Source organism: Camelus dromedarius, chromosome 5, assembly GCF_036321535.1.
Source record: "Camelus dromedarius isolate mCamDro1 chromosome 5, mCamDro1.pat, whole genome shotgun sequence".
NCBI classification, from domain to species: domain Eukaryota; kingdom Metazoa; phylum Chordata; class Mammalia; order Artiodactyla; family Camelidae; genus Camelus; species Camelus dromedarius.
In genome coordinates, this window is record NC_087440.1 from 83772384 (window position 1) to 83790503 (window position 18120).

General features: G+C 51.1%; 2 protein-coding genes across 3 annotated transcripts in view; one reads left to right on the top strand and one right to left on the bottom strand.

Annotated features, from left to right (window-relative positions):
* The window catches only part of RIN3 (Ras and Rab interactor 3), a 104216-nt gene extending 101494 nt beyond the window's left edge, over window positions 1-2722 (top strand). For both annotated transcript variants that reach the window (XM_031454222.2, XM_064486211.1), the window contains exon 10: window positions 1581-2722. In XM_031454222.2, coding sequence (XP_031310082.1) covers window positions 1581-1901 — 321 coding nt within the window. In that variant the 3' untranslated portion in view covers window positions 1902-2722. The remainder of the gene's footprint in view (window positions 1-1580) is intronic.
* Window positions 2723-10623: 7901 nt separating this feature from the next.
* The window catches only part of LGMN (legumain), a 29935-nt gene continuing 22438 nt past the window's right edge, over window positions 10624-18120 (bottom strand). Inside the window, exons 9-14 of the mRNA XM_010988055.3 lie at window positions 17374-17492; window positions 17198-17287; window positions 15263-15463; window positions 13231-13401; window positions 11427-11494; window positions 10624-11185 (exon numbers count right to left, since the gene is read on the bottom strand). Coding sequence (XP_010986357.1) covers window positions 11143-11185; window positions 11427-11494; window positions 13231-13401; window positions 15263-15463; window positions 17198-17287; window positions 17374-17492 — 692 coding nt within the window. The 3' untranslated portion in view covers window positions 10624-11142. The remainder of the gene's footprint in view (window positions 11186-11426; window positions 11495-13230; window positions 13402-15262; window positions 15464-17197; window positions 17288-17373; window positions 17493-18120) is intronic.

Consider the following 18120-nt stretch of genomic DNA (forward strand, 5'->3'; position numbering starts at 1 on the left):
TCCATGGTGTAAATACTCCCATCATGGCCAACTTCAAACTACTAACTTGGCATCACTGAACTTGGAGTTGGCAAGAGATGTACACAGTTGGCTTTCTCAAGCTGATATGAGCCAGCATGAGTTGGTAAGAGCCAGCTAAAGCACATTACTGCTCCTCACCGCCTCCTGGCACACCTGTCCCTCCACTGACTCTTGGAATATGGGCACTGTTGGTCCAAGCCTGATCCAAGCATTCCTTACTTCTTGCTTCCATCCCGGGGGTTCCCAGTTTGGAACCAGGCAGAGCGTCACTGCCTCCCACTGGGGAGGCAAAGCTCAGGAGGAGGCTTGGGATGAGGAGCCTTCTCAGCACTATCCCTGGGTCTGGGGAGGGCACCACCCTCTGCCCCCTCCCAGCGCCTCCTCTGCACCCCACACCCTAAATCCCTCCCTTGGGAGTGAAAGCCCAGAGCCTGACAGTCCTCAGTAGGTGTGAAGGGCACTTGGGAGGCCCAATAGGGGACAAGGAGAACACTCGCGGCCACCAAGACCCAAGGGAGTGGGCGATGCTTCCCCTCCTCCCGGAAGAAAGGAGTGATCCCAGTGAATCTTGACCCAGAGCCTGGCGCCTCATAGGTTCTCACCACTCTGTAGCTATGATTATCACCACTCTGAAGTGTCATTCCTTCATCATGAGATGGCTGAACCGTCTTCATTCTTCCACAAGGGGGCAGCCCTGTGCACACCACTTCTGCCCAGCCACGGTGTAAGGGCTAGTGTTATCCCCAGTTTACAGTTGAAGAAATGGAGACTCAGAGAGGTCAAAGTTACACAGTGAGTGGGAGCAGATTCAAGTCTAGGCAGGGACTGAGACGGTGGAGGAAGCTGTGAGTGTTCCATCTCCAGCCTCGCAGGCATCACCTCACTCCTGTGCACCTAGTTCATGAGCTGCAACCTCTCCAACTGTCTAAAGGCTCCATCCTTCAGGCCCAGCTCCCCAGCGCCTTCTACCAAGGCTTTTCCCCTAGCTTCCCTGCCTGCCTGCTCCTCCTTGGAACACCATCCCTCCAGTTACCCCCAAGCTCTTCCAGCCCTAGGGGCTGAACTGTTCTGCCTGCCTTAGCTGCTCCAGCTGAACCATGGTATGTGGCGGTGGGGTCTGCACCTCTGATTTTATTTATGCTGCCGTGCGCGCCCGGCATTGCTCCCGGGATGCAGGACTCAGGGAGGAAGAGTGACAGATAAATAGATGACTGCGAGCCCATGGACTGGCCGCCAGGGGGCGCGCTCACTCATTGCTGAGACTCAAAGCCCACCGGCTCATCCAAAAGATTGGCCCCATTGATAGTGAGGCTCAGAGAGGGAAGGGCTTTGCCCGAGGTCGCACAGCAGGGTCAGCCGCGGGTGCCCCGACCGCCAGCCTCACAACCCCTCCTGCCATCCCCTCTCTATAGAGAGGAGCGTGGGTCCCAGAGAGGGCAAAGGATTTGCCCAAGGCCACTCAGCTGCTCACCCCTGTGCAAGCTTCCAGCGTTGGGGTAGAGGAGACAACAATGCTTGGCCCCGCCGGTGACCCACGCCTCCTCCGCCTCGCCCCGCAGGACTTCATCTGCGTATCGTACCTGGAGCCCGAGCAGCAGTCGCGGACGCTGGCGTCGCGGGCGGACACGCTGGCCGAGGCGCTGTGCGCTCAGTGCGCGGAGAAGTTCGAGGTGGTGCAGCCCCAGGACTACCGGCTCTTCGTGCTGGTCGACGGGCGCTGCTTCCAGCTGGCCGACGAGGCGCTGCCCCACCGCATCAAGGGCTACCTGCTGCGGAGCGAGCCCAAGCGCGACTTCCACTTCGTGTACCGGCCCCTGGACGGCGGCGGGGACAGCGGGGGCCCGCCCTGCCTCGTGGTTCGGGAGCCCAACTTTTTGTGAGGCCGGGGCCCCGCGGCCCCTCCAATGGCAGTGGTCACCCCGGTGGAGAAGCGGGCGGGGTGGGCTCACAACCTCACAGTCCTGCTCATGCTCAGCTGCACCCACTCATCCATGCAGGAGCCCCACATCTGACCCCACCTAGACACATACACACTTCCAACAGGGATGCCCACACATCACACGTGCTTGCAACCCACGGAGCACGTGGTGGCAGGACAATTATGTAAACAACATGATCAGTGGCCCCCAGCATGCGTCCTGGAGGAGAGTCACAGCCCTGAGAGGCCAAGTTCCTCATTAGGCATGAAGGGAAACTGAGGCTCCAAGCAAGAAGGGACTTTCCAGCCCACTGCAGCAAACAGAACGCAAGCCTCGCCCCTGTCCCCACATGCCACCCTCACCCTGATCCTGGGCCTTTTCCCCCAGAGGGCTTCCTTTCCCCAGGACTGCCCTCAGGAGCACTGGCCTGGCCACAGCTACTCCCATACTCCCCCCAGGATGGAGTGGGGATGCTTTGGACCCACCCAGCATCTCAAGAGCATCTCAGGGTGTGTGAGGAGACAGGCCCCCCAACCCTGCACTGGAGCCTGCCTTCAGCTACCAGCACCAAGTCCCCCTGCCACAGCTCCCAGTCCCCTCCAGGAGCAGCCAGACGTACACTGGGACCTCCAGGTGAGGACAGTTCTTGGCTACACAGATGAGCCCAGCCTTGGCCACAGGGGACATGGACCAGGCCCTTTCCTTGGCAGGTGCACCCCAGGGCTGCAGCACTTGTGGCAGGAGGCACTGTGGGGAGTGGTTAATAAAAACCCTTTTGGAAACAGCATCTCCTTTTCTCAAGGCTGCGTGCTCAGCCAGGCAGGCCGCCCGCTAACCACCTAACCCTCTTCCAGGTGGGGTACAGAAAACCACCTCCTTTCTACTAAGGGCCCTATCTCTTGACAGAATCTGCAGCATCCTCTCAGCCCTCAGGGCCCTGGCCCCTGTCTCCCCCTCATCCTAGTCATCTTCCTTCCCAACATCTGTGGTTCCCATCATTCCTGCCTCTATATATTCTAGGAAGAGCATTCCATATAGCATATGCCTGGTCAAACTCCTACTCATCCTTCAAAGCCCATCTCCTCTAGGAAGCCTTCTCTGATTCTTAGGCTGACCAAATAGGCCTTGTCCACGTCTCACGGCCTCCTGGGCTTCTCTCTCCCAAAAGAGATCTCATCAAATTGCATTTGTCTGTTGATACTTCTGCTTTCTCCCAAGATTTGGACCATTCATGCCTATGTCCTCAGCATTGATTAAAAATCTGTGTCTGCTGAGGGCCTGTTCAACACTCTTCTAGGCCATGGGAAACAGCAGAGAACAAAACAAAGTTTGCATCTAGCCCCGATATGAACAGCAGTGAGCAGTGCGCTCAGGGCTCATCTGCTGGACTTGCTTGAATTACCCTCCTGGGCAGCAACCAGCTCATTCAGCCAGTCAACAAACATCAATCGGACTCTGGCTCAGAGCCAGCCCTGTGTAGATGCAGGGATTGCTCCAGGATGCAGCCAACCAGCCAGCCCTGGAGGACTTTCCAGGCTGGGGATCGGTGTCACAGATAAGAGAAAACAGGCGTATACACAGAAGCTGAGGGTAGCTAGCCATGCTCCCAGGTTGTCCTTTCCTCCTCCACCCCTCGATGCAGACATTCCCCTTCCTGAGCTTCCAGTGCTTCCTGCAGCCCTGAGCTGAGCTGACTAGGCAGCCTGGTGCCCCCACCTGTAAGGCAGGGTGCCCACTGCCTCCCACTGGGTCTGAGGCTGGCCAGGAAGGTCAGAGGGGGATCCGTTTACCCCAGCACCCTCTTGGGGTGGGGTTGGAATTCAAGGGGTGGATTGGGTATCTGGGGGTCCAGCTCCCAGCAAGGGGACAGAGCCAGCCAGTGAGCTGGACCAGGCGACCGCTGTAAGAACACCACCGTGTGTGTGTGTGTTTGTGCAAGTGTGTGTGTGTGCCAGGCTCACTGTCCTGGGGTCAATGCTTTGGTCCACCAAGCAAGAGAGGCTAGAAATGCTCTTTACCCATTTTACTGGTAAGTAAGCAGGGTTTTCAGGGCATTCCTGGACCTTGTTTGTGGAGGCTGGTGGGTGACACAGTCTTTAGCATCTGGAGACCATGCCCTTCCTCCGTGGACAGGAAGTGTCCTGGGATTTTGGTGTCCCTTTTTCTCCTGGAGGTGTTCATTGAGCTGACATTCTTCTGGTTTAAAAAAAGGAATCTGACTGATGCTCACTGAGGTGTTTTTGATTTAGCTGTGAGCACCCCATCCCAGAAAGGAGCTCTCTGAAAACAGAAATTCTCTGTGTTAACTAGATTTATTGTGGTGAGCATTTTGCAATATATACAAATATTGAGTTATCATATTGCACACCTGAAACTGATGTAATGTTATAGGTCAATTATACTTCAATAATTTTTTTAAAAAGGAGAAAATTGGAAAAAAGAAAAAAAAGAGAGGCCAGAGAGCAGGAGGGGTGGGGCTACCTGGACCCCTGTCATCCGTACACCTCTGCCCCCAGGGAGGTTTGGGGGCCTGATTCAGGGTCCAGAAACAGGGTCTCCCATGTGCCAAGCCCTCAGGGGTGCCTGGCGCTGGTTAGCAACTCCCCTGAGTGACTTTATTTAATCCACACGCCAGCCCCTGAGGGAGACATTTATGGATGAGAATGTAGAGACTCAAAGAAAGGGGGAGAATTACTCTGCTCAGGAGGCCTTAACAAAATACCATAAACAGACTGGGCGATTTAAATTTAAACAGCAGAAATTTATTTTCTCACAGTCTGGAGGCTGGAAGTCCCAGATCAGAGCTGGTGTCTCCTGGCTGCCTTCCCGCCATGTCCTGGCGGCCATTTCCCTGGCGCCGAGCACCCCTCCTGTTTCCTCCTCTTCTTATAAGGAGGCAGGTGCCATGGGGTTAGGACCCAGCCATGTGACCTCATTTTACCTTATTTAACTCTTAAAGGCCCTGTCTCCAAATATAGTCACATTCTGAGATACTGGGGGTTAGGGACACCATTCAGCCCATAACTGGGAGTGACTTGCCCACAGTCACACAGCTGGTTAGAGGCCAAAGTGAGATTTGAAGTCTGAACTCAGGGCTGACCTACCCCCAAATTCCAGGCTCTCTTTTTTACCCACATAGCATCCCTAGTGACCCGTTTGTAGAAAACCAAAGCCAGATAAGCCTTGCCTGGCAGGCCTACTCAGGTGAGGCAGCTGACCTGACCCAGAGCCCCACAGGCCCCAAGCAAGGGGTCAGTACATAACTGTGCACGCGGGTGTGTGCATGGGCGTGAGTGCATGGGGGTGTGTGCATGCATGCGCGCTTGTTTGTGTATGTGTGTGTCCAAGGGTGACAGGACCACAGACTGTGACATAGGACAGAGGCTCAACCCTGTCCCATCCCTGGCATCTGTCCCCTCTCCTCTGGACTGACTGACTGGTCCCCTGCCGAGGCCGGGGCTGGGGCCAGCAATGCTGGGAGAAGCCCTCTTCTGAAGAGAGACTGGGGCATGCGCAGGCCCTGCTGCTCCTCCATCCCCGCGGCCTACCAGTGACAGCTGGGTGCAAAGTCCTGTCCATCGTGAGAAATCCCAAACCAGCCCTGCAGATGCCTGGCCCACGATGACCTCACCACACCTCAAAGTAATGTATCCAGTGAACCCAGGTCATGACCAAGTTTCTGCTGGGGGTCGGGGCCGGGCAGCGGGGGAGGTGGGCAGAGACGAGCAGAGGCCTTGAGAGGGAGGAGGGACAGAGAGAGGAGGGGAGGGTCCCCCCGGTTCAGTGGAGATACCTCCCCTTTCCCCATTCGCAGACCAGCCTGGCGTCCCCACTGGGCACGAGGCTGTTTCTGGAAGGCCTGGCAGCTGGCATGGGTGTGCAGATGCGGTGGCTGTGTATGCACTCAGACTCCAGGAAACAGATTGCTCAGCAGGATCATATGAGGTGGGGGAAGTGGGGAGCAGCCAGGGTAGGACCCAGGCCCTCCCTTCGCAGGAAGGTCACGTGGAGCCGGGCTCTGGGGAGAAAAGTGCTGACTCACAGCTGCAGCTCTCCCTCCTCCCCAGCTGTCACGCTATTTGCTGGAAGACATCCGTTTCCCAGGAATGCCCTCCAGGAATCATCTCTCTGCAGCTGCCACTGACGCAGATGCAGATGGAGTCCTCAGCCAAAAGGGAACTCCGAAGTCTGGCTTCAAAGTCAGAAAACCTGCTCAGCAGGAGGGTGGGAGGAACTTCAGTTCACCGTCAGGGGCCTGGGCTCCAGGCCAGCTGCAAACCCTCAGCAAGATGCCCAACATCTTGGTGCCTCGGGTTCCCCTTTCCTCACGCAAGAAGGCTTAGGCCCTGATTTCCCAGGCTTGTCTCAGGGCTCACGGCAGCTCCTGGGTGGGGGTGGGCAGGCGAAGCTTCAGCTCTTTCGGAAAAGGGAAATTCAGGTCTGGCACATCAGGGCAGGGAGGTTGTTCACTGCCCAGGTTGCATGGCTGATGGGACAAATGGGGTTGACATCCAGTCTGGGCTCCACTTGTCAAGCCTGCAGCCTGGTACAGGGCTGTGTCCACCCAGAGAAAGGGACGCCTATTCCAAATCCACATGAAGGCATCAGATGGTCTCTAGGGTGTACAGGTGATCCCAGACCCCGGGGCTCTGAGCCAGGCACAGATTTTCAGTTTAATGTGACCAGTGTGGTGACTGCAGTCAGAGCAGAACATCTGGGGGCCTGAGGGAGTAGAGGGCATGTAACCCACTTGGACGAAGCAGAGGGCTCCCTGCAGAGCTGGGTGTCGTAGGATAAGGAGCTGACCAGGAAAAGAAGCTTTCTGGAATTCTCCATGGGTCTCTTGCATGTCTGGTGAAGAGTCATTGACAGCTTTTATTCCATCCACACTGTCTTCTGAAGAGTATCTGAACAGCCTTGGAGGATAAAGACAGTTTCTTCCTCCTGGAAAGAGCGCAGCATTTTTCCTTAAGAGACTAAAATGATGGCTCTCACCTTGGGAGATAGTGTCTCCCCCAGGGAAAACCTGGACAGGTTTGCTCACAGCCTTCTTCTTCCTAAGCTCGAGGTTTCTCAGCCTGACCCAGACCCCACTGTGTGCACAGCATCCAGCAGGGCCCACCCCTGCGTCCCCCTCGGGGCACTCAGCGGGCACAGGGAGTCAAAGCGTGAAACTCATGCACTCACTGGGTACCGGGAGAAATGAAGTTGCTCATCTCCGTCCCAGGAGTCTCGTCTCTCCTGCCAGCACCCGTGAAACTGTGGCAGGTGACCTTGTTAACATGCAGGTGGGGTAAACTCTCTGACTCTTGACAGTTTTTGACAAGGAAGATGAAAGAGAAAAAAATCAAAGAAAAGTGAAATAGGAGTGTGCTGTAAGTAGGGCCAGTGGTCAGTCCAGATGGCTGGACCATGAAGCCCGAGGCCAGGAATAGTGGGAGGTGAGGCCAAAGGGCAGCTGGGCCAGGCCCTGAGTGGTCCTGGCTGGCAGCACAGGGAGTCTGGAAATTCTCCACCACGTAGAACAGACTTGGAGGAGGGCCAAACAGGAGGCAGCAGCCACGAGCTCTCTTAGCACTTAGATTGCTGTATTGAAATCCTATTTCTCATGAAAAGAAACCAGAGTTCCCTGGAGAAATTTGATCCCAGCTTTGGGACAGGAAATGTAGAGTGAAACATCTTGATAGACCAGATAGGAAGGAAGCTATGGAAGTTTCCTAAGGTCATGTCAAAAGGGCTTGGGAGTCCACCTGGAAGATTCCATCAGACAAAAATGAACCATTTGAGCTTCAACACAGAAGTGCAATGGCTTGAAACCCATTAGCCATGTGTAAATCCTCTGGATCTAGCTGCTGATCTATAAGAGAACTGGGTGCCAGAAAAACATAGTGAATGGCCGCTTGAGTACATGATCAGCAAAGTCCAGACTGAGAAGCTCCACAGAGCAACAGCCTGGGCTCTTCAGCAGAAATTGGAAAGGGGGGGAAAAAAGATGAGGAGGAAACTTACAGAATAAAGGAGATTGAAAAGACACCATTTTGTGTGTGTGTGTGCAAGACTAAATGTATCCAGGGATGTACACTTGTGCTAAAACCACAAAGAACACAAGCAGAGTGGTTACTTTTTTGGTGGAGGTACTGTGACTGAGATGGAGCACAAGCAGGGGCTTCTTGTGTGGCTGGTATGATGGCTAATTTTATGTGTCAGTTTGGCTGGGCCACAGTGCCCAGATATCTAGCACAAGCAGGGGCTTCTTGTGTGGCTGGTATGATGGCTAATTTTATGTGTCAGTTTGGCTGGGCCACAGTGCCCAGATATCTAGTCAAGTATATCTTCTGGATGTTGTTGTGAAGGATTGTTTTGGATGACATTAACATTTAAATGAGTATAGACTTTGAGCAAAGCAGACTGCCCTCCATACTGTGGGTGGGCCTTGACCAATCAGTTGAAGGCCTTAAGAGAACAAAGACTCACCACCCCTGAGCAAGAAAGGATTCTGCCAGCAGGCAGCCTTTGGACTCTCCAACTCCTCCCTTGGTCTCCAGCCTACAATTCTGGACTTACCAGACCTCCAAAATTGTGTGAACCAATTCCTTCAGATAATTATAATATTTATTCAGATAAATATTATGTATATATACATACACACACAGAGACACACACACACACCCTGGGCTCGCTCTCTCTATACACACACACACACACACCCTCTGGGCTCTGTTTCTCTAGAGAATCTTGCCTAACACTGCTGGTAAAATTCTATTTCTTGACCTGGGTGGTAGTGACTGTATAATTCATCACACTTGCTTTGTATGGTCCTCTATGTTTTTATTTTATAACGAAAAGGTAAAAAAAGTGATTTGTATGTATGTGTGTAAATATGTAGAAAGGGGATTCTTGATGAATATAAACTGACATTTGGGATTTCTGGGAAGGAAAGGGGTTGGCCATGTTTTCTTTGAAGGTTTAGTTCTGCGTACCTCTGGTGCCAGAAAAACATGTTTGTACGTTTTGGACAGAACTAGAAAAAAAAATGCTGGTCCAAGGTGTGACACACATAGAAAGGTCACCCTTGTCAGAAATCTAATAGAAAATAGCTTAATATGAGGGATGGAAAGTCATTTCTGCTGGAGGCCTATCAACTAGATGAAGAGGAAAAAAGTCAAGGCAGTGTGACTTCTGAAACTCTGTCATTTATTTGAGAAATGAACAAGCTGCTTTCAACCTTTAGAACCATGAACATTCAAGTTTCTGTACTTGTTAAACAGTTAAGTGTACTTTTGCTCCACTGGGAGGACAAATAAAAAGAGAGGAGCAGGGTAACAAGGGCAGTTAACAGTTCTAGAAAATAGAAGAACAGAGTTTTTACGATGTGAATCTTGAGAACTTTTAAGAGACTCCTTTTACAAATTCTACTTTTTAGTATTTCTTTGAACATCAGCCGGCCCTCAGGACTGCCGCTGTTGAGCATTAGTGATAAACACACACACACAGGATGCTTCTTGTACTTGTTACTTAAAATCTTAAAGCCCCCCGCCAAATCTGTAGGACCATAAGAGTTCTTTATCCTGGTCACAGGATTGGCTCTATTAGGACAACCTCACAGAGAAAGGATAATCTGATTAAAAATGGGCCTATTGGAAACAAAGTATCACCCTTGAATTTGTAACAGACATAATCCTATTTGCCAGTATCTCAACTTCCAGTTGGTACCTCCAAATTGTAAAGGCATCAGTCATTGCTAAGTAAGACAGGTGGTCGCAGTTTAGTTAGTCTTCCTTTTTTTCTCTTTGCTTTATCTCTATCTAAACAGCCATCTAGCTATATGGCTTGTGTTTTTTAAAAATTATTGAAATATGATTAGCAAACCACATAATTCTATTTGATGTATACAATTCAATGGTTTTCAGTACATTCAGAGTCATACAACCATCATCACAATCAGTTTCAGAACATTTCATCACCCCAAAAGAACCCTCCTCCCCATTAGTAGTCACTGTTTCCCCACTTCCCTCTCTCCCCCATTCCTGGCACTACCCATTGACTTCCTGTTTCTATACATTTGCTGATTCTGGACATTAGATACAAATGGAATCATAGAAAATGTGGTCTTTGGGGACTGGCTCCTTTCCCTTGGCTGAATGCAGTAGCTGTATCAGTGTTTCATCCTTTTTATTACTGTATAATATTCCACTGCACAGCCAGAGTTAGTGTTACTTTTAAACATCTTCCACAAACCCATGGGGAGCACCTCCCCATGTGGGGCACAGGGCCAAGGAAAACAAAGGTAAGACAGGCAGCCTTTGCCCTCAGAGGGGCTCAGACAAGCTCCCACCCATGCCGGGTATAAGGGCAGACCTGACATGTACTGTGGGAGACCCAAAGAAGATGCAGGTGCTGACAGAGGAGAGGGGAGTTGGGGTGGGTGGGAGAGGAAGACGCTGCGGAAGAAAGGGCACTTTCTGGTACACCTTGAGATGTGTCAGATGGAGGGAAAGGCACTCCAGGGCAAGCAGCAAAGGCACAGGAGGCTGACAAGTCCAGGGAGGGCCAGGGAGCAGGGCCAGTGGCAGGAGGAGATCAAGGCGGGGAGGCTGGAAAAGCCAGACAGATAGGAGTGGGCCCCACCAGAGGGGCCAGGAGCATCAGCTACAAAGTCGGGGACCTGAAATTAATACTCATATTCAGTTATAAATCTTTATTTTTTAGACTTGTCCATTATTGCAAAATAAAATACAAAAGCAATCAAAAATTATACTATTTTCTAAAAAATAGTTTCCCATTTGAAGTTTATATTCCTCTTCAATAAAATCATTGTGAAGACTTCAGAGGTTCCGGCTTCAAATTCCTCAGAACAAAGACTTACTGGCTACAGAAGCTCCAGTGAACTTCTTGCTCCTTAAAAACCCTCTGAAAAAGCCAATATGCCTTTCTCAACACAGAGCGTTAGCCACCCAGATCTGTGGGTTTTTTTCAGAGGATCACACAGGATCAGTAGGAGCTGAGGACATAGGTAAAGGGGAGCAAGCCGTCTGGGGAGAGGCCTGCAGTGTGGCCCTGGAGTGGTCTGACCGCAGCCCCGGGAGGGCCCGCAGCACCAGGCCAGGTGAGTTTCCCTCTGGCTCCACCTCTTCAGTCTCTGATTAGTACACGTTCTAAGGGACAGTGTTCATATTTGGAAAAGCGCCAAGTACGCAGTGTTTCAGTAGTAACCAAGGCACACCTTGTTCATGGACAATTTTATTCTGTAAGAAACGGGAAGAAGAAGTGAATGAACCCGAAGCTGTCAACTCTGAAGAAATGAAGACACACAGAACCCAACACGCAACAGGGAGTCACACGTGACAGACCCACCCGGTGATGATCCCCGGGGGGGCATCTATTCGGGACTCCGCCACGGTGGGAGGGAGCAGCCGGCAGAAGCAAAACTGCGGCCTTCTGCTTTTAGAGGGACACCGGCCCTTCAAACGCCAGGTGCTGACTCACCTGTCAATCGGATAAGGGTTTTCGCAAAGGTTGACCAGCACGTACAAATGTCTCAAAGCATACTCGTACTGGAGGAAAACAAACCAAAAAGACGCGATCAAACACCATCATTTCACCACACAATCAATTCCTAACTTAGGACTGTCCTGCTTCTGTGGTCACAGACAGAGAGCATCTAGACCAGTGGTTCTCAGCCTTTATTGGGTCAGGATCCCCTCTCTCTCTCTGGATAATCTGGTGAGATTTCTGGACCATCTCCCAAGAAAAGTGGACCAGCGCAGGGAGGTTGCAGGCTTCCTACAGCACTCTCAGCCTCGGGCCTGGACTCCTGATTTAGAATCCCCAGGCCCGGCTCCTCTCTGTCAGCAAAGACCGCCCTTGGCAGCCTGGCTTTTGGTTCTGGGACACAGTGGTGAGGGAGACAGATGGTAAGTGAATGCGAAACCAGATGGCAACTGACAAGACCAAAATAACTGGGGATGTTTATCTTGAAAACACTTCAAAAGAATCTGAGAACTCTCATGAGGAAGAAAGGAGAGACTTACTTTCTGTGATTCCAGAGGGCAAAAACTTAACACCAGAGGATAAAGTATTAATTAAATAAACAGGAAATTTTAAATTATTAAAGAATATTTTGTTAAATAAGTGAAAAATAAAATTGAGAGCTTCTTAATAATGGAGAGCTACCTCCCAGTGCCCAGCACTCCATCCCTGGAAGTATCTGGGTGTCACCCTAGTGTGCACATCACAGCCCAGAGACAACTGTCTGCAACGATGAAAACATTCCATTCTTAATTCAGGAGCCACTAACCACAGGTGGCTACTGAATACTTGAAATGTGGCTACTGTGGTTAAGGAACAAAATTTTACATTTTGTTTTAATTAATTTAAATTCAAGTTTAAGTAGCCACATGAGGCTGATGACTACCATATCGGAGAGCAGAGGTCTAAAGCAGCACTTGACAAACATTTTCTTTTAAGGACCAGAGAGTAAATCTTTTGGGTTTGGGGGGCTGTAGGAAATAGTTAACTCTGCTGCAGCATGAAAGCAGCCAGAGACAACATGACTGTGTTTCAGTAAAACTTTATTTGTAAAAAACTGTGGGCAGGAATTGGCCTGCGGGCCAGTTTGCTAACCCCTTCCCCAGAAGGATCCAAGCATCACACACTACTGACCAGAAAGGAGGCTTTTAGGTACCTTCCAACCCTGCCATTCCACAATCTGTAAAAACCAGCATCACATACTACTGACCAGAATGAAGACTTTTTAGGTAACTTCCAACCCTGACATTCTACAATCTGCAGAAATTTGGGACTTTCTTCTCCATAGGCCAGGGCCTGACGTCAATCATAAACCTTTGGGAGGGACAGACCCAAAAGGGAGAAAACCTGTGTGGCTGGTGTGAGGGGTAGGGGTGCGGGAGGCGGTGTGGCAGGGACACCACAATGTGAAGAGAAGGAACTCCCCTTCAAGTCCAGTAGAAGTGGGAGGTGAACCACCTATGACTGGTAAGCTCTCCTGTCCCCTGGGACAGTTAAGAGTATCTGTGACTGGACTTCAGGTCAGTGAATCAGGACAACCTTCCTCCTTTCACATACCCACCGAAGGCCAACGAACTGGCCTGTTATTTCCTTAGCCTGGATTAGCCTGGATGTAACCTTTCACAAGGCAATGCATTCCCCTGTGATTCCCAGTGGATGATACTGATTCTGATTTGGGGTTAAAGATGCAGAGAAAGGCCAAGTTCATTGGACCAGGGAAGGCAGGGTGCAGAGGCCGGCAGCCCCAGGGGTCTGTGCTTACCGTAGGAGAGTGCCAGTTGAAGCAGTGTGTGCGGAAGTGTGACACGGCCGCCTGGTAGCAGTCATGCGCTGTGAGCGGGGCTCTCTGGGACAGGAGCCTGTCCCCCTCGGCGTCCGACCCCGAGATCAAGGAGACAATCTTTTGCACTGACTTCTCAATAACGTGCCTGGCCTGCAAAGAAACACATCTTTTTGAAATGTATCTTCCTTATCACAGTCTCTCTTGGAACCCCGGAACAGGTGGAAGCTTCTCTTCACACAGCCCCCACCCGAGAGGTTAAAACAGATGCCAACAGATGCGCACAAAAGCCTTCTGCTACAGCCGGAAACCTTCACAAGTATCTTGCTTTTTAGGGCTCTTCTGGCATGAAGGAAACATTTAAATCTCAGTACCTGAAGAGCAGGTTGGCTCAGTCTGAGGGAGAGGGGGTGGTGTAGAAATTGTGCCCCAAAGCAGACAAGTAGACTATTGTCTCGTAAGTGGTGTGTGTTCACAGGCACCTTTGCCCTTCCCAGAAACCAAGTGCTCAGACAGAAGGACACAAAAGGGGGCATCATTTTCTTCCCAGATAATGAAAACCAGCATCATAAGGAGGAAAATTCTACCACATCAACCAAAACCTACAATCGAATCCTCCTGCTCCCCAGCCAGGGTCTGTTTCGCTCGTGTCTGAATGCAGCATAGCCTCCCTGCCCACTGTGTGTGAGACCAGCGGTTCTCAACGCGTGGTCCAGGACGGTGGGGGTCCTCAATGCGGGGCCTCTCAGATCTTTCAAGGGCTCCATGATGTCCTTCCTTTCCTGACTATGTCTCTGTGCAAGGCTGCATTTTCTTCATATACTTCAGCCAGAAAAACAGAGCCCAAGAGAGTGAATGCAGATGCAGGTACAAGGATCCAGCTGTCTCCTATTACGCTGGGCAGAAGAGAGATTTGCAAAAATGCAAAGTGATGCCACTCTTCTCACCCAAAGTGCTTTTATTTCAGAAAATGGTTATTTTTCATAAAAAGTACATTCACATAAAATGGGTTTATTATCATTTCTAGCACTTTTAAAATCTCACTGTTCATTTGATGCAGTAAATATTGATATAACTCACATAAACAAAAACTCTCTGGAATCAATCATTTTAAGAGTGCCAAGAGGTCCAAGAATAGAACGTACGAGCACTGCTGTATTACACTGATACCAACGGCAAAAAAAGATTAATGTACCACGTATGGAGTACCATCAGGGTTATTAGGTGTATGACTTCAAAACAGATCACACAGACGTTTTTTCTTTCCTAGAAAAGTCAGGCTGTCTCCAGGCACAGCAGTCCCGGTGCTGTGCTGATGAGGGGGACAGAAGCTGGCTCTGTTGGGAGGGACACTCGATCTCTGCCCAGCATCCTGTGAGTACATGCTTGGTGGTTCTACCCACACAGCTAGAATTTGAAAAGAAATTCGGCCAGTTCCAAAGAAACTGCTAAGCTGCAGAGAACAACCCAGTCATCATAAAAGATTCCCCAAGCATTTTAGGAAGAACTTGGGGCGGTAACTGTCTTTCTTTCCTAAGGCAGCAGAAATTTTTTGTGGACTGGATTAAAAAAAAAAAAACTCACCAAGCAGCAAAACAAAAATGTCTTCTAAGTTGATACAACACTGTAAACTGACTATACCTCAATTAAAAAAAAATCTTACAAAAAAATGTCCTCCAAGCAACTAGGTGTAAAAGAAGGAACACCCACGTGCCGTGGCTTCTTGGCATGAGACAGGGAGGGACAGGCCTCCTTCCTTTGCTCCCTGCTTCCAAAGGGGTCAAGGCCAATTTACCAATGAAGAATGAAGCCGGCCACTTCCCTGCTCACTCACTTCCACTTTTCAGAGAGTACAAAGGCCGGTTTCCTTCCCCACATACTTCCGTGTGGCAGGAAGTGACCCCAAAGCTCTGTCACCAGGCTTCAACCAATGAGGAATAATGGTCAGGAGGCAAAGACAGGGCTCCAGCATGCTGCCCGTGAGACTGGGAGCCGGAGCCTGACCGCCACTTACCTCCAGATGCCTGTCTATCTCCTCGACGAGACGCCTGGACTCCTGCAGATCGTTGGTGTTCATCAGTTTCCTTTTCATGATGGTGAGAGGCACCTCAGGGCTGGGAGTGAGGTCAAGGTGTTTGACTGGGGGCAGGGAGATGGGAGAACTAGCTTTGTGTTTCAGACCCTGAAACTGTATCAACTTCATGGTAGAGATGGACTGAGGAGGGAGAGAGAGAGAATGAGAGAGAGATGGTTTAGCGGGAAGAGCAGATGTGCTCTTGGAGTTCATAGTTCACCCCATGTGGTTTCAAGACCACTGCAGGGTCACAGCCGCAGCCTGAAAGCACGTGCTTGGCCCTCAGCAACAGGCGAGGCACCACTCCTGAGCACCTGAAATCCACCGGTGATGAACTTCCAAGATGCCGGGCATCCTTAGCAGCAGAACCGCTCCTCAGTTCCCCTGAGCTTGGACCAGAGTCCTTTCAGCCAGTGGTGACTGTGGGCTGTGCTCACCCCACCAAGCTCACCTGCCTGCCCCTACTGACTAGCAAAGGAAGGTGCAGAGCATCTGTCCAGGTCAGAGCTGAGGTCTGGGTCCACTGAGACAGGCAGACCTAAAGCTGCGGAGAGGCTGGGCGGACACTCGGCATCAGGGCTTCACAAGCAGGACTGGCTGCCTGGCTCTGTTTGCCCACAGGGGTCACTACAGGCTGATCCCGATGACCGGGAAAGAAATGCTATGAGCAATCATGTTCCTAAACCAGGAACACTGATCTAAAAATAGCTCTAAAACAAAATACCCACAAGTATATTTAGAAGCATAACATTTAGAAAAGATCCTTCACACCTCAACCAAGACTGGAAATGGCTAATGCTGAGGACATTTTAAGCAGAACAGAAGGCCCAGGGCAGAAGAGCTGTTGTTGGGTACCCCCTCCCTCTGCTCCCCCCACAAAGCCAGGGCAGTGCCACCTTTGACCCTGCCTCCTCCGAGGTACCTTCCCCAGCCTTCTCTCTGCTCTGTCCCTCCACTACCCGCTCTCAAAAGCCTGACCAGGCCCACAGCATCCTGGCCTCCCGAGCACACTCGTGGCCTGTGAATGCCCTGCTGGCTCACAGGCCCTCCAGTCCACACTCTGGCGGTGAAGAGCTGCAGGTGACAGCTGGACTGCCTGACTCGCCAGTCTTCTAGAAGGCCAATGCTTGCATCAAAGGAACAGACCTCAGCAGGCAAGCTCTCAGATGGTGGCAGGCCACCTCACTGTGGATGGTGTCTGGTCATACGGACGACTGGCAGCTGGCGTGCACCACCAATCACCTCCTCTGCATGTCACAAAGGTGAGCCCCAGGGGTGACACCTAAGGCCCAAGCCTTCAGCAGCCACCTGCTGTGACCTATGCCTGGACAGCCCTGATGGACTGACCTAGTGTACCACGTAGGTCCCTTCTGAACCTAGCTGGAGGGGATAAAAGTCTGTAATTCATAGCCAAAGGGTCAAGGTAACACCCTGTAACTGCAGGGATGCTGGACCCCAGAGGATCCAGGGTGCGGGGCTCTATGGGGCAAAGCCAGGAAACTCGCAGGAGCAGCTTTCAGTTATCAGCAACCTCTCCCTGTGGGCCAGGCCCCCTGCAGTGGTGGTGGTGCACCACCGTCTTTAATCCTCCCGACTACCCTGAGCGCTTGGGCTTTGACCAAGGAGGAAACAGAGATTCTGAGCAGTCAAGTAGGTTGCCCAAAGTCTCAGAACTTTGTGAGCTTGACCCTAGGAAGTCTGATTCCAAAACCTGGGCAGAATCTCCAGGATGGAGCAGCCGTGAGCGGCAGAGCCATCCCTGCCTCAGCCGCTCCTCGCCCGGAGGGATCCCTTTTCTCTTCACCAGATCAGCGTTCCAGGCAAGTCGGCCTGGGACTCGAGGAATCTTCAGGAGTGCGAGGCGCCCCTGCTCACCTTGTTTCCATACTGCATGACGTGGCTGGTGTTGGTGTGGGATTTTACCAGCTGGTACTGCTTGTGGAGGCTCTCTTTGTTCAGATCCTCCTGCAGAAATGGAAACATTCGAGTCCTTCGACGATCACAGCTGACAGCTAAGCCTCGGCTGGACAGCCGGCCCCCCGAAGGCTCACCTCGTCCGAGTCTTCCATCCAGTTGACGCTGTACCAGTCCCCCAGGTACGTGGACCTCTCCTCGTCATAGTAACAGGCGTAGGACGACTCCTCGGGGTTGGCGGCAGTCGTTGCATAAACTACAATGAATCAAAGACACCTTTCTGTCATGTTTTCTTCTTGGCCGTCTGCAGGTTCACTTGGACTTTGAGTTTCTCCTCCTTTCCTAGTGTAATCAACACAGGGAGGGCAGGGAGACCTCACTGTATCCAGCCCTGTTGACTCAGTTACAATAACTCGTCTAGAATTAAATGTGGAAGAAAGAAGCCAGCTGACACACACGTCCTGCAGCAACGAGCACGCACGCACGCATGCTTATTAGGACATCCAGCTGTTTTGGAACAATGCTGAAAGCTTTTAATAGCTCTGGAAACTTGAAGGGTAGGTGCCTAGTTTCATTTCCAGAGAAAGTCAACATTTATTAAAGAAACACTTAGGTTGACTGAACATATGAAATAGCCACCATTTACTACTGCGCTCCCATGGGCTCAGAACCGCGCTGGACAAATGTCATTGCTTAAAGCATAACTCCCCCAACAGACTTTATCTTTATCCCCATTTTACAGATGGGGATGACTGAGGGTTAAGAGGATAAGTCACCTGCCCTAGATCAGAGAGCCAACAAGCAACACATTGCAAAGGCCTGAAGTCCAAAGATTGTGATTTGGGACTTAAATAGCTTCACTGGAACCCAGCAGAGCACCATGG